At 39.1% G+C, this 20,744-nt stretch overlaps 1 protein-coding gene and 1 pseudogene across 4 annotated transcripts in view; one reads left to right on the top strand and one right to left on the bottom strand.

Annotated features, from left to right (window-relative positions):
• Positions 1–12,103, top strand: part of LOC118597466 (COBW domain-containing protein 1) — a 44,144-nt gene extending 32,041 nt beyond the window's left edge. For all 4 annotated transcript variants that reach the window (XM_036209054.1, XM_036209069.1, XM_036209062.1 and 1 more), the window contains 5 exons: positions 697–745; positions 9,493–9,561; positions 9,664–9,729; positions 11,096–11,225; positions 11,530–12,103. In XM_036209054.1, the coding sequence (XP_036064947.1) occupies positions 697–745; positions 9,493–9,561; positions 9,664–9,729; positions 11,096–11,225; positions 11,530–11,636 (421 nt within the window). In that variant the 3' untranslated portion in view covers positions 11,637–12,103. The remainder of the gene's footprint in view (positions 1–696; positions 746–9,492; positions 9,562–9,663; positions 9,730–11,095; positions 11,226–11,529) is intronic.
• Positions 12,104–14,713: 2,610 nt separating this feature from the next.
• Positions 14,714–20,286, bottom strand: LOC118578088 (annotated as a pseudogene).
• Positions 20,287–20,744: the final 458 nt, after the last annotated feature.

The raw sequence follows: 20,744 nt of genomic DNA, 5'->3' as shown, positions 1-20,744 counted from the left end.
CATTTTTTTCTTAACTGGCAACTGACTATATAGGAAATTTGTACTTGGATTCTATATGTCCTTTAATAATATATATGTGTATCCAATGGAAACCCTTAACAAAGGAAAATTTACATTCCTAACTTTTTAAAGCTATCAACATATTTTCATATCAGGAAGCATAGAGAATTAAGAAACTTGGAGCACTACAGAATGGCCATGCATATATTTCTAAGCTTGTTGAAATTATTGTATTAACCTACTGGGATTTTAAAGAAATCTCCTGACATATTTAACAATGGAATGTTGCTAAAATATTAGTTTTTCTCTTCATTGTATGAGACTTACGATGTGATTGTGTATACATTTAAAAGCCTTGTTTATATCTTAGATCTGTCAGCTTTTCTCTATATATAGCTTAGATCTCTCAATTGTTATATACAGATATTGATTGCATATATGTATAAATTTAGAATATATAAAGAGTAAGTAAATTGGAACTAAGTGGTAGATTCAGTTATGAAATGTTTGTTCCATAATTGACCTATGTCTTTGGGTAAGGGATAATATTAGATGAGAAGTGTACTGGGTAATGGATAATATTGAATCAGAAGTATATTGGATAAGGGACAATATTGAATCAGAAGTGTACTGGGTAATGGATAATATTGAATCAGAAGTGTGCTGGTCTTTGAATCTGTAATTGGCTGTTCTTAGTTTGCAGAAAAAACTTCAGCATGTGCCAGCAGCGCCCCACCTCGATCAGGTAAAATTCAAATTTTAAAGTGTCTCTTTCAACTAAGTTGGTTCTACTTAGGATACTTCTTATTAGATCTCTTTCTAAAATAGTATAAATAGCTTGGCAGTTTTCAGAGTTTTACATGTCTTGGAGGTGTGTGATCTAGTTAAACAGGAGAATTTGTCATGTGTTAAGAAGCATTCTAGGCTGGGCAGTGGTGGTGCACGCCTGTAATCCCAGTGCTCGGGAGGCAGACGCAGGTGGATCTCTGAGTTCGAGGCCAGCCTGGTCTACAGAGCAAGTCCAGGACAGGCTCCAAAGCTACAGAGAAACCCTGTCTCGGAAAAACCAAAAAAAAAAAAAAAAAAAGAAGAAGAAGCATTCTAATCCTCCATGTGTCCTGATATTTTAGAAAGTCCTGTATTCAAGTTTATTTTGATGAGAATTTCTACCTAAGTGAAACCTGGAGGTTCTATCTGCTTTCTGCTTAACCTGTTTTTAACAATTGATTAGAGAAAATAAAGGATGGCTTATTTAAATAAAAACTGACCTGAATTTTACCTTCAGTGGCACTATAAATTTGAACTCTGATTTTTTTGTGATCCCCAGGATGATATTTAAGATGCTAGGAACAGGGGGTTGGGGATTTAGCTCAGTGGTAGAGTGCTTGCCTACCAAGTACAAGGCCCTTGGTCCGGTCCTCAGCTCCGGGAAAGGAAAAAGAAGATGCTAGGAACAAAGTGAATAGGTTTTCTCTAATCCATGTTTCTTTAGGGCAACTCCTTGACTTCATTTAAAGCAGTAAGAGGCCTTGTGAGTGAACTGTGTGCCTGGCTCCTCTGTCTAGAAACTATAACTGAGTTCTCAAGTCTTTATCATTTGTAATGGGGCCAAGATAACAACAGTCACTTGTGCATTTGTCTTCGTTTGGGCTCATGTTCATAGGGGGCTGTTCCACTTATGTGCATGGCGTGTTTCTCCGAGAATATAACATTCGTTACCTCTAAAATGAGTAAGTGAGAAAAATAGTAAGTCCTTGGCAGTAGATTTTTAGGGGCAATTAAGTGATTATGGCATTTGGTAGCAGTCCTAGGGTGAGGTTTAAGCACATTCTCAGCTTCTGGGTTCAAGATATCACATTAGGAATCTGGGCTTAAAAGGTGAAGAAAATGGAGTCCTCACAAGAACCTTTATGATGGCCAGTGTCTACTACATTCATGGTATCCTGAATACACCCCATCCTGGTATTTATAACATCATGCAGTGTGATTTGAAATGCTTCCCCCTTGAATTACTCTACAGATTCTTTAGAAGTAATTGTTCATTGCATAGTGTAGGACTTGATATGTAATAGCATCTCAGTGAATAATTGTCAAAGGAATGAAAAGCTGAGATTCTCAAACAGTGGTATAATTCAGAATCACTTCAGATACTCCATAGTTCCCCTCAAATCTCCAGAAATGAGGCTTAGATACATATATATTAATCATAGTTTAACATTTTATTATGAATATTTTCAGTGCTGTGCAAAAGTAAGGAGACTAAAGTGGATCTCTTGTATACATCATTTAGTTTAAACGGTATCAACATTTTGCCAATTTTATTTCATCTGTCTTCCCAGCATGCCTTTGCTGGAGTTTAAAATACATATTTTCAAATAGTAAATTTCAGACATATATAAAAGTAGAATTGCATAAAGACCCTGTATATACTTAAGACTCCTGCTGCAATATGTTGAAGCAGATCCCAGACGTTACGTCATTTCTCCAGTAAATGGGGCATGTCTATTGGTGAAACTATTAAGGCCACTCCATGTAGTTAAAAGGGAGGTTTATTTTGTGGGGTAACTTACAAATGAAGGGATAGGTTGCAGGGTCTGGCAAAGGTACGGCGCAGTCCGGCGGTGTTCTCTGGAGAACTCTGCTCGGTCTACCTCCAGCAACCAGGGTCCCGGAAACAAGAGAGACCTCTCCTCTCGATCCTGGGTCTTCAGCTTCCTCCCTCAGCCCCACCTTGTGGGCGTGACCATTACTGAAGCCTCAGTGGGGGTTGGAACTTCCAGGCCAATGCTGGGATGGCTACCCACTACACATGTCTGTTTTGTTAAAAATCAGTGTGAGTCTCTGATACACTGCCCTGCTTTAAATGCATATACATAGAGCAAAGGAATATTCTAGACAAAGAGTCCTAGGATTCAGGCATGAACCCTTTTGTTGGTTTCTTGGGTCAGAGTTGTAGAGAAGGAACTGCATTTCTTCTTCACTCATTGGCAAGGTCAGGACTGAAGTCCCCATCATAAGGCAGATTAGCAAGAAGAAAGCATACAGTTTTACCTACTTAGTTTATATGATATGGAAGCCTTCATAATGAAATCCTTAAACACTGGTTAAACCTGAATGTTTCTGTGTTAGATTTGATTAATAATAGAGAGTTGTGGAGGGATAAGATAGGGGAAAGAATATGGCCTAACAATACTAAATTGGAAGATTTAGCACAAGCTTATTTGTTTAGACTCTTGTTTGTGACTTTTATCTTCAGACATAAGTGATGTGTCCATCCACTGCTCCAGGGACTTGGATCTGACTAGGATGGTGAGAGAATGAGGAAAAGACAGATACAGGCAGTCAGAAAGAAACAGAAAAGCTGGGATTGGGTGGTCTGGACACTTGACTGGAAAAACTTCAGCATGCCAGAAGCTCAGGGTTTATTTCATAGAGTTGAACAGAATTTATGGTTTACAGCATGATTAAGGAGACAAGTTTAGCTAATTTTGATAGGAGTGGTCTCTATAGGGGAGTAGACCTCAGACCATAGATATCTGGTTAGTGGTGGACATTCTCTTCACACACCGTCCACACTTGGTCCCCCAAACAAGGCTTTGCTATTCCTCTGAACCTGAGGTGGTGCCCTAATATGGCTGAGCCTGTGTCAGCAACACATGTTCACTCAGGACTTCACTCACTCAGGGTTCCTCCCTTCCCTACAGATGAGGATGCCCTTTTCTTCTTGGCACTTCTCACATGAGAATTGTAAGATCGGTTACAGGGAAAGCTCAGAAAAGCAGTCTTGTGTTTATGGCTAGCTTCAGGGAAAAGGCGGAGTGGGCAAGGTGGGAGAGGGTGGTTTTCTTGCTTTTATTTGTCAAATGCCCAAGTGCTATATTTGGGGCTAGGATGTTGTACTGGTTACTTTTCTTGTCACTGTAACAAAACACCTGACATGAATAACTTAGGAAGAAAGGATTGATTTTGGCTGACAGCTGAGGTGTGGAAGTCATGGCTGCAGAGTATGCGGCAGCTGGTCACATTGCATCTGCAGTCAGGAAGCAGAGAGAGATGGATGCTGGTGCTCAGCTTGTTCTGTCCTTTTTCCTCCATTTAATACCGCAGTCTGTGATAGTACCAGCACATCCAGGATGGGTCTTCTGCCACTCAAACCTTGCTGGAAACATGCTTAATTGTTTCCATAGTGGTTTTTGTTTTTTTAATTTACTTTTATTTTATGTGCATTGGTGTTTTGTCTGCATGTGTGTCTGTGTGAGGGTGTCAGATCTTTTGGTACTGGAGCCACAGAAAGTTTTGAGCTGCCATGTCATTTCTGGGGATTGAACCCAGGTCCTTTGGAACAGCAGCCAGTGCTCTTAACCAGTCCCAGTCACCTAAATCCAACTCTCCAGCCCCTCCATAGTGTTTCTAAATCCAGTCAAATGACAATGAAGGTTAACCATTATATCTATCCTTATCCTCACCAAAAGCTTACAAAAGGTAGTATTTTTCATATAAAAAGCATTCAGGTTTTAGTGTGTAATTCAGTGTTATTTGTATATATACACACGCTCTCTCTCTCTCTCTCTCTCTCTCTCTCTCTCTCTCTCACACACACACACACACACACACACACACACACACTCATCCATGTGTACAAACACCTACCTTTATATATCCTGCTCAGATCAATATAATAAGTGTATCTAAAAATGTAATCTTATTATTTAATAATAAAAATGTAATCTTATTATTTGTCTTCTTATTCAATAAGACTATTTAGAAATTGGTCTACAAGAGAAGTCCCTTATGCACTTTCTGGTCCAAGAAAGGGCAGGTGCCATTCTGACTTGAATACTAAAGAGAAATTGAGAACTAGTAGGATTTTGTTGGCTGGTTGGCTGGTTTCTATGTTTTTTATTTTTGTTTGTTTGTTTGCTTGTTTTGAGGATACAGTGGAAGGGGGAGGTAATCCAAACACTGAAAAGTGAGAACAAATGTCCCAGGGAAGCAGGCTTTTAGTGCAGACGTATTTTTAGGTGACTGGAAGTTTGTTCTAAGCGTTGAGGTATAGTTTGTAAGGCAAAGAAGGCTCACACTGCTGTGTGTCAGTGTTAGAGAAGCAGGACTTGTCCTTGGGATCTAGAGACCAAGCATGAAGATGCTATCCCATGGAGTGAATCCCTGTGTACAAACAGGGTAAAGCATGAGCCATCTGCACATGGATGAGTAAGAAGAGGGAAGAACGGTGGGAAGTGGAGACTAGCTAGAAGAGCCTGGAAAACTCTAGAGACATCTCCAGGACATCGATTTGAGTGAGAACACCACAGAGGCAAAGAGCATTAAAGGCTGGAGCATGGGGACAGAGGCACTGAGTTTGACTGCATTGCTGAGTTGTTTTTTCAGAGGAAGAAATGTGTAGAAGTTATTGCATAGTACTCTTGTTTACGTAAGATACAAAACTGAGAATCTAGTAAGGTAACTGGGAAAAAAAGCCAAACCAACAAGCCAGAATTACTATGAATTTTATTTTAGGGGAATTTCTTTATTAGGCTTTAGATTTCTGAATTATTGCCTTATTTTTCTGCTTTTTTGTCATTAGCCATGAGAAGAGACAGTTTTAGATTCCAAGCAGAAATAAGTTTCAAAATCTAGTCTGAAGGTGGTAATACCTAGGATATGCTATATATGAGTTATTGAAGCTTTATTCTTGAGAAATAGTTACTGTGATTCACCTTTTTTATTTTGCATTATTCCTTCTTTAATCCTAATAATGATGAGCTGGGGTGGGAATATAGATGAGAAAGTCCAAGTGACAGTCTATGGTTAGTTTTATTTGTAGAAGCAATTTTGAATTCTGACTTTTTACCACAATTTATAGCTTTCATCATCTTTGAGATTTTTCTCATATGAAAAGAGTTTAATTGGTATGAAAAGCCACAGTTCCAAAGTAGGGGCATCCACCTTGAGCCTTATTATGTATTGTCTTTATTTCTTTATTATGTAACTCCAGCAATAGGCAATCATTTGTGCCTATTGCTGGAGTTAATTTATACCCTTTTCAAATAACTAAGTGATAGCAAGGTGTTTTGATGCCTGTCTCTAATACCTGTATTCCCGCTTCTGAGGAGGTTGATGCAGGAGGACCAGCAGTTCAAAGCCAACCTGAGTTACTTAAAACTGTTTCAGAAAACCAAAACTAACTGAACAAAGTCATGTCCCTAGTCTGCAAAAGAAAAAAAAATGATTTTAAAAGTCTTTAAGCTAACAATAAAGCAGCAAGTATACTGTGTCCTGTGTTGAGACATTCTTAGTAGTAAAAGCTAAGTTATTAAATTTAAATGAAATACATTTTTGCGGTTTTTTTTTTAAGACAAAATTATTTTCTTTGGAAAGTGACACATTGTGTTTCATTTGGTAACCTTTTACAATATAGCTAGATAGAGGATTCTTGGCACTTATAGTGATCTCTTTTAATGAGGAAAAAAAAAATCACCATTTTATTTAAATGCATTGTTGGAGCTCGCTCGTTTCCTAGAAGCAGTACCCAGCAGGACTGCATAAGAGGTCGACTGGACCATGGGCCTGGGAACCAGGTGACATAACCAGCAAGGGGGAGGTCTTTTGCACCACCCCTTGGCATTATTCTAAATAGACCTTTGGATAAGGATCCAGGCCCACCTGAGTCTATCTTGTGTTTTTCTCTCTGCATCTTAACTCTCTAACTAAGTGTCTTATCCCTCATTCCTCAAGAGTTCCTGGGGTGAATAAGTGTGGGGGCTGGTCCTCTACAATGCATATTACTTTGAACTAGGGAAAAAACCCAAATAGTTTTAAAGTAGGATATGTTTACTAAGATCTTAAAATGTACTTTGTATTGTTGTGAAAACAACAACAATAAAACCTGCTTGAGTCGATCTCTGTCCTCTAAAGAAATCCTAAGTGTGCATTGTTGTGTGTGTGTGTTGTACAGCAGGACTTTGTGTCTTGTGGGACTCAAACGGGACTCACTGAACAGCAGCTGCTCAGCGCTGCCTCACAGCACCAAGTAGCTGCCGTTTGATTTTCTGATTTCTGTAGGTTTAACTGTTTTAAGTACTTAATACAAGTGGAATTGTGCAATATTTGTTCTCTTCCTGGCACATTTCATCTAGCAGAGCATCCTCAAGGTTTATTCACATTTTACTATATGGCAGAATTTTCTTCCTTCCTTCCTGAGACTAAATAATAATCCATTATAGGTACACATCACTTTTTTTGTTTGTTTTTTGTCTTTTTTCCGAGACAGGGTTTCTCTGTAGCTTTGGAGGTTGTCCTGGAACTTGTTTTGTAGACCATGCTGGCCTCGAACTCACAGAGATCCACCTGCCTCTGCCTCCCGAGTGCTGGGATTACAGGTGTGCACTACCACCACCCAGCTATGGTTGTTCTTTTTGTTTTTCTTCCTTCCTTCCTTCCTTCCTTCCTTCCTTCCTTCCTTTCTTTCTTTCTTTCTTTCTTTCTTTCTTCCTTCCTTCCTTCCTTTCTTTCTTTCTCTCTCTCTCTTTCGCTGAGAACTGAACCCAGGGCCTTGCGTTTGCTAGGCAAGTGCTCTACCACTGAGCTAAATCCCCAACGCACATCACTTTTTAAAACTCATTTGTTGATGAGCATTGAAATAATTTCTAGCTTGTGGTTTAATTATTGTAACAAAATACAGGTAGAGCCCTCACAATCTATGGTTTTCATTCTGGGTAGCCAGCTGCAGTCCAAAATATTAGGTGGAAAAATTCCAGAAATAAATAATTCATCAGTGTGAAAGTGTGCTGTTCTGAGTAGCATGAGAATCCTCTCACCGTTCTGCTGTGTCCTGAGTGCTGTGTGCATCATCCCACTGTCTGCTGGGTCCGTGCTGAATACAGTGCCTGCCCATCATCATTCAATGAGTTGGCATCTCTGTTGCCAGATCTACTATTACAATCTCCTGATGTTATGTTCATGTGACCCCTGTGTTACTGAATCACCTCCTGAAGCACAAGACTAATAATGTTGACAATACAATGTGTCAGAGAGAAGCTGTAGAGTGCTTTCTTTATGTGAAAAGGTGATTTAATAAGAAAAGGGGAAAATCATATATTGAGATTACTAAGATATCTAGTCAGAATGAATTTACTATCTGTAACATTGTGAAGAAAGAAAAAGAAACTTGTGCTAATTTTGCAGTCGGCGTTAAACATGGAAGTTATAACCACAGCATGTAAGTGCTTAGTTTAACCTGGAAAGACATTACCTTGTAGCTCAGTATTATCTGTAGTTTCATACAAATACTATATTGTATGTCCCACAGATAAGGAGAAGTGATTTTATAAGTCTACATTTGAAAGTCCAACAAGCTTTTTTAAATTGACTTTACTTCCCATGTTTGAGTAAGAAAGCATTCTGCTTTGCATATTGACAATATCAGAGGATTAAGTGTTAGCATATTGATTGTCCTACATTGATCTTTAAGGCTTTTAGCTAGTCTCTTAAGTTTGCATAAAAAAATAATGCTGACGCATACTAAGCTTGAAACAGGGGGATTTTGAGTTCAAAGCCAGCTTGGAATATAGCAAGACGCTGTTTCAAAACCATGAAGCAAAAATTAAATAAATAAATAAAACAACTCAGATCTTTTTATGTTTTCTTCTACAGTCTTATGAGGCCTTCTAAAATGTGTGGGGAGATGAGCATTTCTAAGATGTTCATAGTTTGTGCCCTCTTTCTTCCTGTTAGAAACGTTTGGAGCTTGGCTTGAATAGCCTATTCTCCAGGGTGGGAGCAGTGCCTTTAACGATGTGCTTAGCCTCTGTATTTTCATTGCTAAGTTTGAGGTTTGGGGTTATATTGTTGTCTGAAGGAGGTCTGAGTTTTAATTATATAACTTGTTAGAGGAAACTTGAAGCATCTTTAGAGAAGACATCTTTTGAGATCAGGAGGAAAAATAAATCAGAATTCTGTAAGTGATGCTCCAAAGACCTGAGCCAGAAATCTCACTGCTGCCTACCGGGCTGGCCGAGAATTCCTTTCACTCAGCACAGTGCTTGCTCATTTAGAGACCAAACATGCCTTTCTTTCTAAGAGGGCAGAGTTACACTTTTGTTGTGAGCAGTGCTTTTGCATTAGGGTAGTTATTTTTTCTGAGCTTCATTTCCCCAACTTATGAAGTAAAATAGTCCCCACTTCCCAGGATTGTTGTGAAGAGCAAAGGGAAAGATGGGACGACACAGGCAAAAGGCACACAGTATATGCTACACTCCTGTTTTGCCCAGGCCCCTTACATGAAGAGGTTTTTGTTTGTTTGTTTCTAAATACTGTTCATCTTCTTTGTAGAATTGATAATTCCCAAAGAGGGGAATAATGATTAATAATATTATTAGAAGGCTAAAGCTCCATAAGTATGACTCTTTTCTTTTTTCGTCTTAAAACTGGTTATAGTTTTAAAAATAGGTGGATGATTCTATAAAAATTATGGATTATTCTCTTGATTTACAGAGTATTGTTACAGTCACATTTGAAGTACCAGGAAGTGCAAAGGAAGAGAGTCTAAATGTATTTATCCAGGTGAATGCAATTTTTAACTGATTAATGATTCATCAGCTGTTTCGTTGCATAGTTGTTGCATTTGCAGTGGTTGGTCTTATGAAATTGTGTCGCCCAATACAGAATCTCCTGTGGGAAAAGGACGTGCAGAACAAGGACGGCCACTGCATGGAGGTCATCCGGCTGAAGGTGCAGTATGCAGTTTGCCCTCACAGGCTGTTAGGTCAAAACCAGATTTGATTTTAAACAGAAACACTACTTTTATGCAAATAACCTTTGTCTGCCCTCATTTTCATAATTTCCATTGCTGAAAGGTGCTTTAGAAATCACTAAAAACAGCAGCAGCAACAACAACAGCAAAACAACCAGTGTGCTTTGGCTCTTTAGCCCAGATCTCTGCCAGATGTTCCCAGCAGTTATCTGGTGCATAAGCTTGACAGCGTCAAAACTGGTCTCTGCACAGATTGGTCACTTAGAGAAACAGTTTATTTTTCCAAGAGAGCTTCATTTAACAGAGCAATAATGTTGAAAATTGTACCACTGCTGAACTTAATGTCACTTGATGCATTTAGCAGACACTATAAACATTTGTCATATTTTATACAGAGGTACAAAACACGGAAATTCTTGTTCAGTTTTTGGAAAGCCATTCATATTACTTCACATTTGGATGTGTGTGTGCATTTGTGTTTGTTTGTCTGAATGTGGGTGAAACCATAACACAATGTGCAGGAGGAGGTCAGAGGACAACTTTGTGGAGTCAGTTCTCCTACTGTGGGTTCTGGGACTCAAACTCAGTTTGTCACATTTGAGAGGTAAGTGCCTTTACTCTCTAAGCCAGCCACCTTGCACATTGAACTTTTATTCAGATGAATATAATGGCTTTTCCAAAACAGATTCACTAACAGAATACCTTAACTTCTCAAATTTTCTTGTTAAATTTGTGAAAGTACTACCAAACCCTTAAAGGCAGAGAAATTAGTATGATATGGTGCAATAACCGATTTGATCACTTTCAGTTTTTTGTTGTGGTAAATAACATTGAAAAAATCCTAATATATTAGTTTTATCATTAGAAAAAGGAATCATTGCTAGGCATGGTGATGCAGAGTCAGCAAGTGGGTCTCTTTGAGTTTGAGGCCAGCCGGGCCTGCATAGCAAGACCCGGTCTCAAAAAAACAAGACAAAAACAGAAAAGAGAAAGAAATTCTCTATTTTAAAGAAGTAGCCAGGAAATGTGGGGCATGCCTTTAATCCCAGCACTCAGGAGATAAAAGCTGGCAAATTTCTGAGTTTGAGGCCAGCTTGGTCTACACTGGGAATTGCAGGACAGCCAGAGCTACACAGAGAAACCCTGTCTTGGGGAGGGGGTGGGATCAATGTATACAAAATGATTGGAAGTTTTAAAATACTTAAAATATGCAAATAATTGAATCAGTGGTTTTCATAGCTTTGTCATGAGTTTGTCTTTTGAAAAGCAGTATTTTCAAATTTGATGTACTGTTTCTGCTTGCAAATCTGAACTGGAGCTGAATGATCATTGTCCTTTGAGCAGGGGCTGGTGTCCATCAAAGACAAACCACAGCAAATGATTGTACAAGGTATCCATGAGCTGTATGACCTGGAAGAGAGCCTAGTAAGCTGGAAGGACGATGCTGAGAGAACAAATCAGTTGGTCTTCATTGGTAAGTCACAAATTTCTGAAGGAAAATACACAATAGGTTTGTAGGAGATAGAATGTGTTAGTTTACCAGTATTAACTAAATAAGCTTGTATATTTGTGTGAATTACAGATAATGAAAGGTTTTTTAGAACTTTGCTTTTTAGACAACTTAGGAAAGTGCTAACTTTGAGGATTAACTAGAAAGTTGTAGAAGGAATCATGCAGTTACTGTTAATTTTGTAGATCATTAGAGAACACCATGCATTTAACACTCTGGAAATTAAAATGTTGTTTTAATAAGCCTCACTATTTTGTTTTATTTTCAGGCAAGAATTTAGATAAGGATATTCTTAAACAGCTCTTCATCACTGCTGTAGCAGAAACAGAAGAGCAGACACCACCTGGCAAAGATCAGGATTGTCCATCACACTAGAAGCTATTTCTTACCAAAAGAACTGATAAGAGAAACAAGGATCAGTTTCCTACTGGATATATTTCAATCCTCAATTCTTTCATTACCTCTCTTAGGAATTAGGAGAATATTTTATGATAGTATTTATTTTATAAAATACATAAGATTTTAGTAAATCATTATAAAAACATTTGATATTCATATAATAAAATATATCCTCTGAAGGGTTTGTTTGAGAAAAGTATTTCACAAAAATTCCAGCTTTTTCTTGGAAGTTTAAGCATGAATTCTGACAAGTTATGCTTCATTAGTTGTAAAAATGATGACAAACTTAAACATTTTCATTTTCCCTTTAAACTTCAGATAATTGCAGAGATACAATGATTGCATTGACAGTAACAAAAATATTAAATGCTGTCATTGTATTAAAAATTTGCTTAACCTTTATTTTTATGTTATGTGCGTGGGTGTTTTGCCTGCATGTGTGTCTGTGCACTATGTGCATCCATTGCCTGAGGAATCCAGAAGAGGGCATTGGACCCTCTGGGCCTGGAAGATCCTCTGGAAGAGCAGCCAGCATTCTTAACCACTGACCTGTCTGTGCAACCCTGTCACTATGTTTTCAATGGAATGAGTCTCTCGTGTTCCTAAAGACATAAAGAAGAAATTAAACTGTTTCTTACAATCCATGCCAAACCTTACTGATAGTGTAATGATACCTCTGCTCTTTTTTCTGTATTATGCTTAGAAGATTATCATTGTGGAATGTTAAACTGTAGTTTTATTGCTGGCATTAAATTCATCTTGCCTATTTTGAATTGTGTTAGTTTTCTGTATAATCTGAGAAGTAATGAGGTACTACCTCTACTAACCATAACTGTAGATAGTGTGTGTGTGTGTGTGTGTGTGTGTGTGTGTGTGTGTGTGTGTGTGTGCATGAACACATGTAGATCAGTGGACAACTCTTTTGAGTCAGTTCTCCCTCTCCACCTTGTTTTGAGACAGGTAACTTATTTTTGCTACTGTGCTGTGCACACCAGCCTTTGGAACTTGCAACCAATTCTCCCGTCTCTGCCTCCCATCTCACTATAGAAGTGCCAGAGCTGGGGTTATAAACCCAAAACAAGTCTAAATTCTAGTTGCCAAAGGTTTATGGCAAACACTTTACCCATAGCTCGGCCATCTTGCCTCAAAGATAACTTTAAAAAAAGATTTCTAAAATGTATGTTTATGTATGATCACATATGTGAGCATGTATATTAATGTCTGTGGAGACCTGAAAAAAAAAGCGTCAAGACTCCCTCAAGCTGTAGTAACATGAGGTTGTGAGTCACTGTCCATGCTGGCAACTGAATTCAGGTCTTCTGCACATTAACAGTAAGAGTTCTTTTTTTTTTTTTAAATTAGAAAAGTTTTATATTTCTGTTCCTTTCATGCCTCAGATTGTCCAGGACACATTCTTACATGTGTATCTGAAATGGTATAGTACCACACACATTGTTTAAAGTCCACTGGAGGAACTGACCAGCTGTCCAAATTCCTCAGACCTCAGGATCTTCTCAAGTTACATTAATCTGAAAATCTGAAATACTATGTCCAAAAAATGGCTAGGGGTGTGTTAGTCATGCTTGTCTAGAGCACTGGTTCTCAACCTTGCGAATGCTGTGAACCTTTAATACAGTTCCTCATGCTGTGTGACCCCAGCCATACAATTATTTCATTGCTACTTTGTAAGTGTAATTTTGGTACTTTTATGAACTGTAGTGTAAAATCTGATATGCAGGATATCTGATATGTCACCCCTGTGTAAGGGTCATTTGACTCCCCCTAAGGGATTGCCATCCACAGGTTGAAAACCACTGCTCTAGAGGCAGAGAACAGATAGAATGCCAACAATGGCTATCTCCTGACAGGAGGAATCCCGCAGTTGTTCAGTCCACAAGGCTGGATTCTCAGTTGGTCTTCAATATGTTGGGATCCCAAAGAAGTAGGCTCTAATCCCAGCAAAGGAGTGCCTCAGCAACAGGAGAGATGAACTTGACAAGGCCAACTGGCAACAGAAGCTTCTTCCATGTCTTTTTACGTGGACTGCCAACAGAAGGTGTGGCCCAGATTTAGGGTGGATCTTCTGACCTCAGGACCCAATCAAGAAAAATCCTTCACAGCCATACCCAGCAGCTTAGGTTTTAGCTGACTCCAGATGTAGACATGTTGACAAGCAAAATTAGCCATCACAAGGGTGTTGTAAGGAAAACCAATCACTTTATTCAATATAGTTTTAGAAGTGAACTACATTTCTGTAGCATGAATCTTAAAGGTACTTGTTAATGAAACTCAAACCCGAGACCAGTTATTGGGGTGAATGCTGGAAGATCAGAGACACAGAACAAGCCACAGCTATCTCACCTTGCTAGTTCCTCAGGTGATCCTTTTTCCTCAGGCTGGAAGCTTCTGAGTCCTCCTCCACATGAATCTCTCAGCTGAACTGTGTTGCTCCAAAGCCTGAACGCTTATCCAGACAAATGCTTAACTAAATGCTTAACTCCTTTAGTTCCTGGTCCTCACACCTTATATACCTTTCTCTTTCTGCCCCCACTCCCTGGGATTAAAGGTTGGGTTTCTGGGGTTATAGGCGTGGGTCAGCATGCTTAGCTGTTTCTAAAGTGGCCTCAAACTCAGAGATCTGGCTAGCTCTGCGTACCAAGTGCTGGGATTAAAGGCGTGTACTACCACCACTGCCCAACTTCTGTTATGGCTTACTCTTCCCATTTTCTAGGCACCATTTTTGGCTTTGTTCTAGTGGCTATCTGTTCTCTGACCCCAGATATGTTTATTTTGGGGAACACACGATATTTCAGGGAACACAATGCCCACCACACATTTCCTTTAAGAAACAAACTAAGAAGAAAATGCTGCTTAACCCAGCTGATGCCGTGATGCTGGAGTGAGCTGATGCTGAGGGGTCCAGTCTGAGCTTTCAAGTGCCTGCTAGGCTGTCTTTCAATGCTCCTTTCACTCTGCGGTCCTTTCTTCCCCCGTGGCACAAGGTCAGCTTGACAACTTGGTTAATAGGAGAACATCCAGGATCCACTGGTTCCTTAGAAGCATTTGCCCATCAGATAACCTGGCGATTTCGTTCTCATGAATACGGTAGCCATGAAGAAATTCAGTAGGACACAGACAAAGCCAACAAAGAGAAGAAGAGTTTTGGAATATTTGGTACATTGGCTCTGTCCAGGATGAGGAAACCTAAACCATTTATCCTTTCATAATATATTGTCTATTTACTTGGTAGCCTCCGGTGCCCCTGTTTCTCAGACACTGAGCCAGCACTTGGAGGTTCAGCAATACATTCATAGATTATTCCTTCAGTGATGTGTAACGCAGACACCACCAGGGCATATGCCATCATGGCCAGTGGCATGTGCACCCAAGGTGGCTTCTTCGGCTTCAGGTTGGGGCATTCGAGCACTGACAACTGGAATTGGGAGAGTCTCCGTGTCGGCGGTGGCAGGGACAGTGCTGGGGCCTCCAACCATCCCTGCAGCTTCCCAGATAACTTTTGATAATGATGTGTGTGTGTGTGTGTGTGTGTGTGTGTGTGTGTGTGTGTGTGTGCAATAACTCGGTTTTCTCCTGTTCTTACTGAAAGGCAAGCCTGCAGTAACTGCTTGGATTGTATGGGTGGGATATAATGAAGTACTTTCCCAAACTAACAGTGTTGAACATCAGAGAATGCCATTAAAATGACTTTGGGGATAGCCCACCCCAAGATTTAATTAATTAAATTAAATTTAATTAATTAATTACTTTTGAGAAGGGTGTCACTGTGTTAGTGAGACAAGCCTGGAACTCATGACCTTCCTCTTTAGCCTTCCAAACACTGGTTGTACTGGCTGCCAAGGGAAGGCTAACTGATTAAATAATCTCACATTGATTATTGCTGTTGTTTTCTTGTGGGCATATCAGTGAAGGGGAACTTGTCCTTCCTTCACATTTGTGTCTATTTTTAAAGTTTTTCTTATCACTCATCTCTGAAATCTTTTCTCATAGAAAATGCATTTATTTTATGGCAGTGAGATTTTCAATAGAAAGTTAGCTAATATTTTAGTCAGGTCTGGGCTTCAAGTTTATTCATTAAAAATTATTTTTTAACAATGCCATAATACTACTACTTGGCAAATAATAAATGTTTAAATGTATGGGTTCTGGAACATGAACATGTATATCTTGTGGGAGAAATGCATAAAATCGTACTCCATACTTTCTAAAAATTTACTTTTATTTTTATTTATGTGTATGTATCTGTGTGTGGGAATGTGCATGTGTGAGTACACTGCCCCATGCTGCCAGAATCCAGGATCCCCTGGAGCTGGAGTTACAGGCAATTGTGATCCGCTGGATGTGGATGCTAGGAACCCACATCAGGTCCTCTGCAAGAACAAGTGTTCTTAACCACCAGTGCTTCCCAGCTCCTAACATCCATACTCCAAACAGTCTGTCTTTGTAAGACTTGTGTGCTTTGCCTTCAAATGTTTCTCACTGTACATGGATTGCACACATACACTGTGGTTTAAAAATACAGGCCCTCCTCTTCATCCTGGTTACTCAGAGTCTTTGTGCTTATACATTATGTTTCCAAAGTCAATTATCAGATCAGAATCATAGTCTAAAGTACTTGTCTTTTAAACTTAAAGCTTGACACAGATAGCCTCAAGTTTTTATTATTTATGTGTGTTTAATAAAATATATGTGATAGTGCAATTCACTTAACAGTGTAGGATATTTCTATGACATTCCAAATAAATGTCATTCTTTAACTGCTTTGTAAAAAAATCAGACTAGAACATAAAATGCGTTCATGCTGTAAAGCTTTCTGGAGCACTCTCAAGTTTGCTTGGTATCCGTGCCTGGGCACTAATGGCACACAACAAATCCAGGTTCTCAAACCACATAGTCTGGTGGAGGGCAGACGTAAATAAGAAACTAGGAAGCAGAGCTAGGCCACCTGATAAAGATGAACTTCAGATGGAGTGCTCACGGAAGGCCTCTGTGGAGAGGTGAGCCTTAGAGAACTGAATCTCAGGTGTCATATGTATGGGGTGGGTGGGAGGGGACAGAGAAGACCTTTAGGTAGGGAGCACATAATGTGCTGGGACACATCTAGGGAAGGAGGCAGGGGTGGCTCTGTTAAAAAAGCAAGGGCATAATACAGAATGGCTGGGTTTGCTGTTCTTATGTTGTGGGACAAAATAAGTGCTTGGATTTTTATTTTCCTTTCTTTGAGATAAAGTCTCACTGTAAAGCCAAGGCTGGCCTGAAACTTGCTGTATAGAACAGGCTGGCCTCAAACTTGAGAGATCTGCTTGCCTCTGCCCCCAAGTGCTGGGATTAAAAGTGTGTCACTGTGCCCAGACTACACTTTAAAAAGGTACTGCTTGGGTGGGTGAGAACTATGGCTGTGACACACGTGTAAAGGTCAGAGGAGAACTTTGTGGAATCGATCTTCTCTTTCCACCTTCACGTGAGTCCCTTGTGTTGAACTCAGGTCATGGCTCTATTCACTGAGTCGTCTCGTTGGCCCTTGGGTTACTCTTAAGACACTGGGATGCAACTAGAGCATTGGGAGCTGAGAGCTGATTCAAGTAGTTGTCCCTGGCTGGAAATTGAAAGCGGTGCTGGTATGAACATCGTTGTGCACTCCTCTAAGGGAATATTTCTTCAGAGTATGTGTGTGGAGTCACTAGTGTATAGGATTTGCACATTTAAACTTTTAATAGATATTGATGAATTGCCCTACAAAATCTATGTCTTCATTCACTAGTATATGAAAGTCCCATTTTCCTAAATATAATTAAACCGTATTTCAGCTTTTGCTGATCTAAGGTGGATAAGCTTACCACTGTTTTTTATTTTATTCTGCATATTATTATTTTTATTACTTAAAAGATATATAATGTCCTGCTTTTTTTTTTTTTTTTTCATTTTTCCCAGAATGAAGAATTTCCCAGTGATCAGTGTCTTATTCTAACTGTAACTTTTGGAGACTTTGTACTTTACTTCAGCTATTCTAAGGAGTTGTTTTTTTGTTGATTTGTTTTTTTTATAATGAAGCAATATTGTGGGCCACCAAAGGGGTCCTATAGGTCCCTAAACATCACAGCCTATTGCAAATGCTGTTGGTTGCTCTCCTCAACCTGATTTAAGACCTACTGCTGAGGACACCTGTGTTTATGGCACAGAACACAGAAATCAGGCTGGTACTTTCATTCCCACCGGCTAGCACTTACAGTGCTGGAAGGTGCCAGGCATGCTACCAGAGGAGAGAGGTAACTGTCCATCTCACCCAACTATGAACCCTGACTGCTATAATGACCTGCCTGTAAGATATGCTGGTGCAATTGTGGCACAAATGTTATTGGAGAACCAGTTTTTGTTTTGTTTTGTTAATTCAAGGCCCGTTCCATGAGTTGGAACCCATACCTGACAATGTTAATGAGGCCAGGAACCTGAGACTAGATAGGTCCTGTGCCCTATGGGAAAACCTACTATTATTCTCCTAAAGGAACATAAGAATAAAATAACTCCTGGTGTCTATATTTCTCAACCTCATCAGAGAAGTTTCTCACAGTAGATGGTAACTGACACAGACAATTGAAGTGAACAGCATGCAGAGAGTGAGGGACTCTGGAGTGTCCAGCCATAAATGGGGTCACACACACCCCCCAAGGCTCAGTGATGTATGCAGAAGAGGGGCTTATTCTTAATAAACTTTATTAATTATTAATAAACTAAGAAATTTGGTTATATATAAAAATAATAATGTGGGCCACCTTTGCTGTGGAAGGCTTGCAGGGTATTCTGATGATGGTGATCAAGGTTTAGATACGGTTTACCTAAGACTTTACAGTTTATGTGGGATATAGGACCAAAGACTACAATTCACTGAGCCCCTGTCTCCCAATTTATAAAGTGGATGTAATAATACACAATTTTCTCTGGATTATCCCAACAATTAAATGTCAAGTATGCTTAATAAAGCATCCCAGCAAATGTGAATTTCCACATTTCTAGCTAGGTTTGCTGTACAATTCAGCCTCTACACAACATAAGCAGACCTCTGGGGAGCTTTTTTCAGCTTTAAGTAAAAAGGGATGGGAAAAATTGGTACCAACTTTAAGACAGCTGCAGAAATGTCAGCACAGTTGTGGGGGAGACGAGATGATTGACAGCTTAGTAAAACCTTGGAGCTTCATGCCTGTAGTTTCTCCTCTGAGTGGCTGTCAATGTATAACCTAGAAAAGACCCTCGAAATTACTCACCTAAGCAAACTTGGGGGCTTCTAATTATCCCCCCTTCTTAGAAACCCAGACTTCTTTTGTGGACTTTTGCTGAATTATCTAGATTATAAAAATACAAAATATATTTACAATAGATGAATTTTATTGTATGTTTATTGTAGATATTAAATACATATATACTTATATGTATATTTTAATGTTATATATAGTACTATAATATACTTAATATTAGTATATAATATATTATATATTAAGTATAATATTGATAACATAATATATTTTTATTATATAACACTATAATATATTAATATCTATTTGTGTAGTAAATAAGAATATAACATTTATAATATATAAAAAGATATAGAATATTCATAAAATATGGTGATATTTTATTTGTACTGAAATGTGATTTTATTTGTATGTTAATAAAGTTGCCTTGGGGTCAGAGCAAGCAATAGCAGAAGCTGGGCAGTGGTGGTGCACACCTTTAATCCCAGCACTTGGGAGGCAGAGCTAGGCAGATCTCTGTGTGTTCAAGGATACAGCCAGCATGGAGACACACGACTTTAATCTCAATACCAACCATAGAAGACCTGGAGGTCTGTGTAGACAGGCAGTGATGAGGAGGTCATGTGGTTGGGTTTACAACCAATGAGAAGGCAGAACAGAAAGTCTATAAAAAAGAGAAAAACACAGGAAGTAGGTCTCTTGCGGAGAGGAAAGACAGAGCAGCACTGAAGGGTAAGGTTTTCAGCTCTCAGCTATTGCTCTGACCTCTTGGCTTTTAACTCTGCAATTGGCTCTGTGTTTCTTATTTAACAAGACGGTTACATCTACAATAATACATAAAAAGACTTTTAAATCTTTTAGGGTCTGAGGCAATAGTTCTGTAGTAGAGCATGTGCTTAGTGTGCAGAAGGGGTTCAATCTCTAGTGCTGAAAATTATTTAAACCCACAATAGAAATTTTATGTCTTTAATTCCTAGACTGAATGTTGAAGGTAATTATCAGCAAACTAAAGACTTCTAAAGCAGTGCTGGCCAATACACTGTGATAGTAGGGCTTGGTGGCAATCTGTGAACTAGGTAATTAGTTCCATTAGCTTACTAGTCTAGGTGGAAAAACTATATATTGCTTTGAAAGGACTTTTCCATGTCTAGGAATGCCTAACTTTTGTGGGCATGGTGTTGAAAAAATTGAATTCTACCTTACAATGCTAAGTCATTTTCTCAGAATGAGGCTTTTTAAAACTAGTGTTTGTTCTGGAAAAACAATGACAGCAAAACTGTTCAGTCTTTGGAGAGTTGATCACCAAGCACTGTTGAGTTCTCACTGACCTGGGGCTGCTTCAAATGTCCAGGAGAGTTCATCACCAAGCATTGTTGATTTCTTGCTGTTCTGGGGCCACTTCAAATGTCCAGGAGCTAAGGAATGGGAAGAGAAGGGAAGATTCAAAGCTTAAACCCCATCAATGAGGTAGAACACTAAATGTCTTTTCTTTTGTTCTTCAGAGTGAGGAACCATGATGGACTTCCCTCAGGGCATTCAACTTAGTTTTCATTGCTATAGCTCTTTGCTTTATTCAATTCATACTCCCACACATTGACACCTTTCCTAAAGCATACAATTCACAGGTTTCACTAAGTCCACAGTTAGCTAACTATTACAGGTATCTAATTGCAGAACATTATAAATAACCTCCAAAGAAGACCTATGTCCCTTAACAAGTACTTGCCATGTTCCTTACACTAATCTCTGAAGAATTATGTATTCAAACTCCTTAGCATGTTTCTTCAAGGCCTATTTGAATGAATGTGTATGAGTACTT

This window comes from Onychomys torridus, chromosome 1 (assembly GCF_903995425.1).
Source record: "Onychomys torridus chromosome 1, mOncTor1.1, whole genome shotgun sequence".
Taxonomy (NCBI): domain Eukaryota; kingdom Metazoa; phylum Chordata; class Mammalia; order Rodentia; family Cricetidae; genus Onychomys; species Onychomys torridus.
The sequence above is the reverse complement of the archived record's forward strand: the minus strand, read 5'-3'. Positions and strand labels throughout refer to the sequence as shown.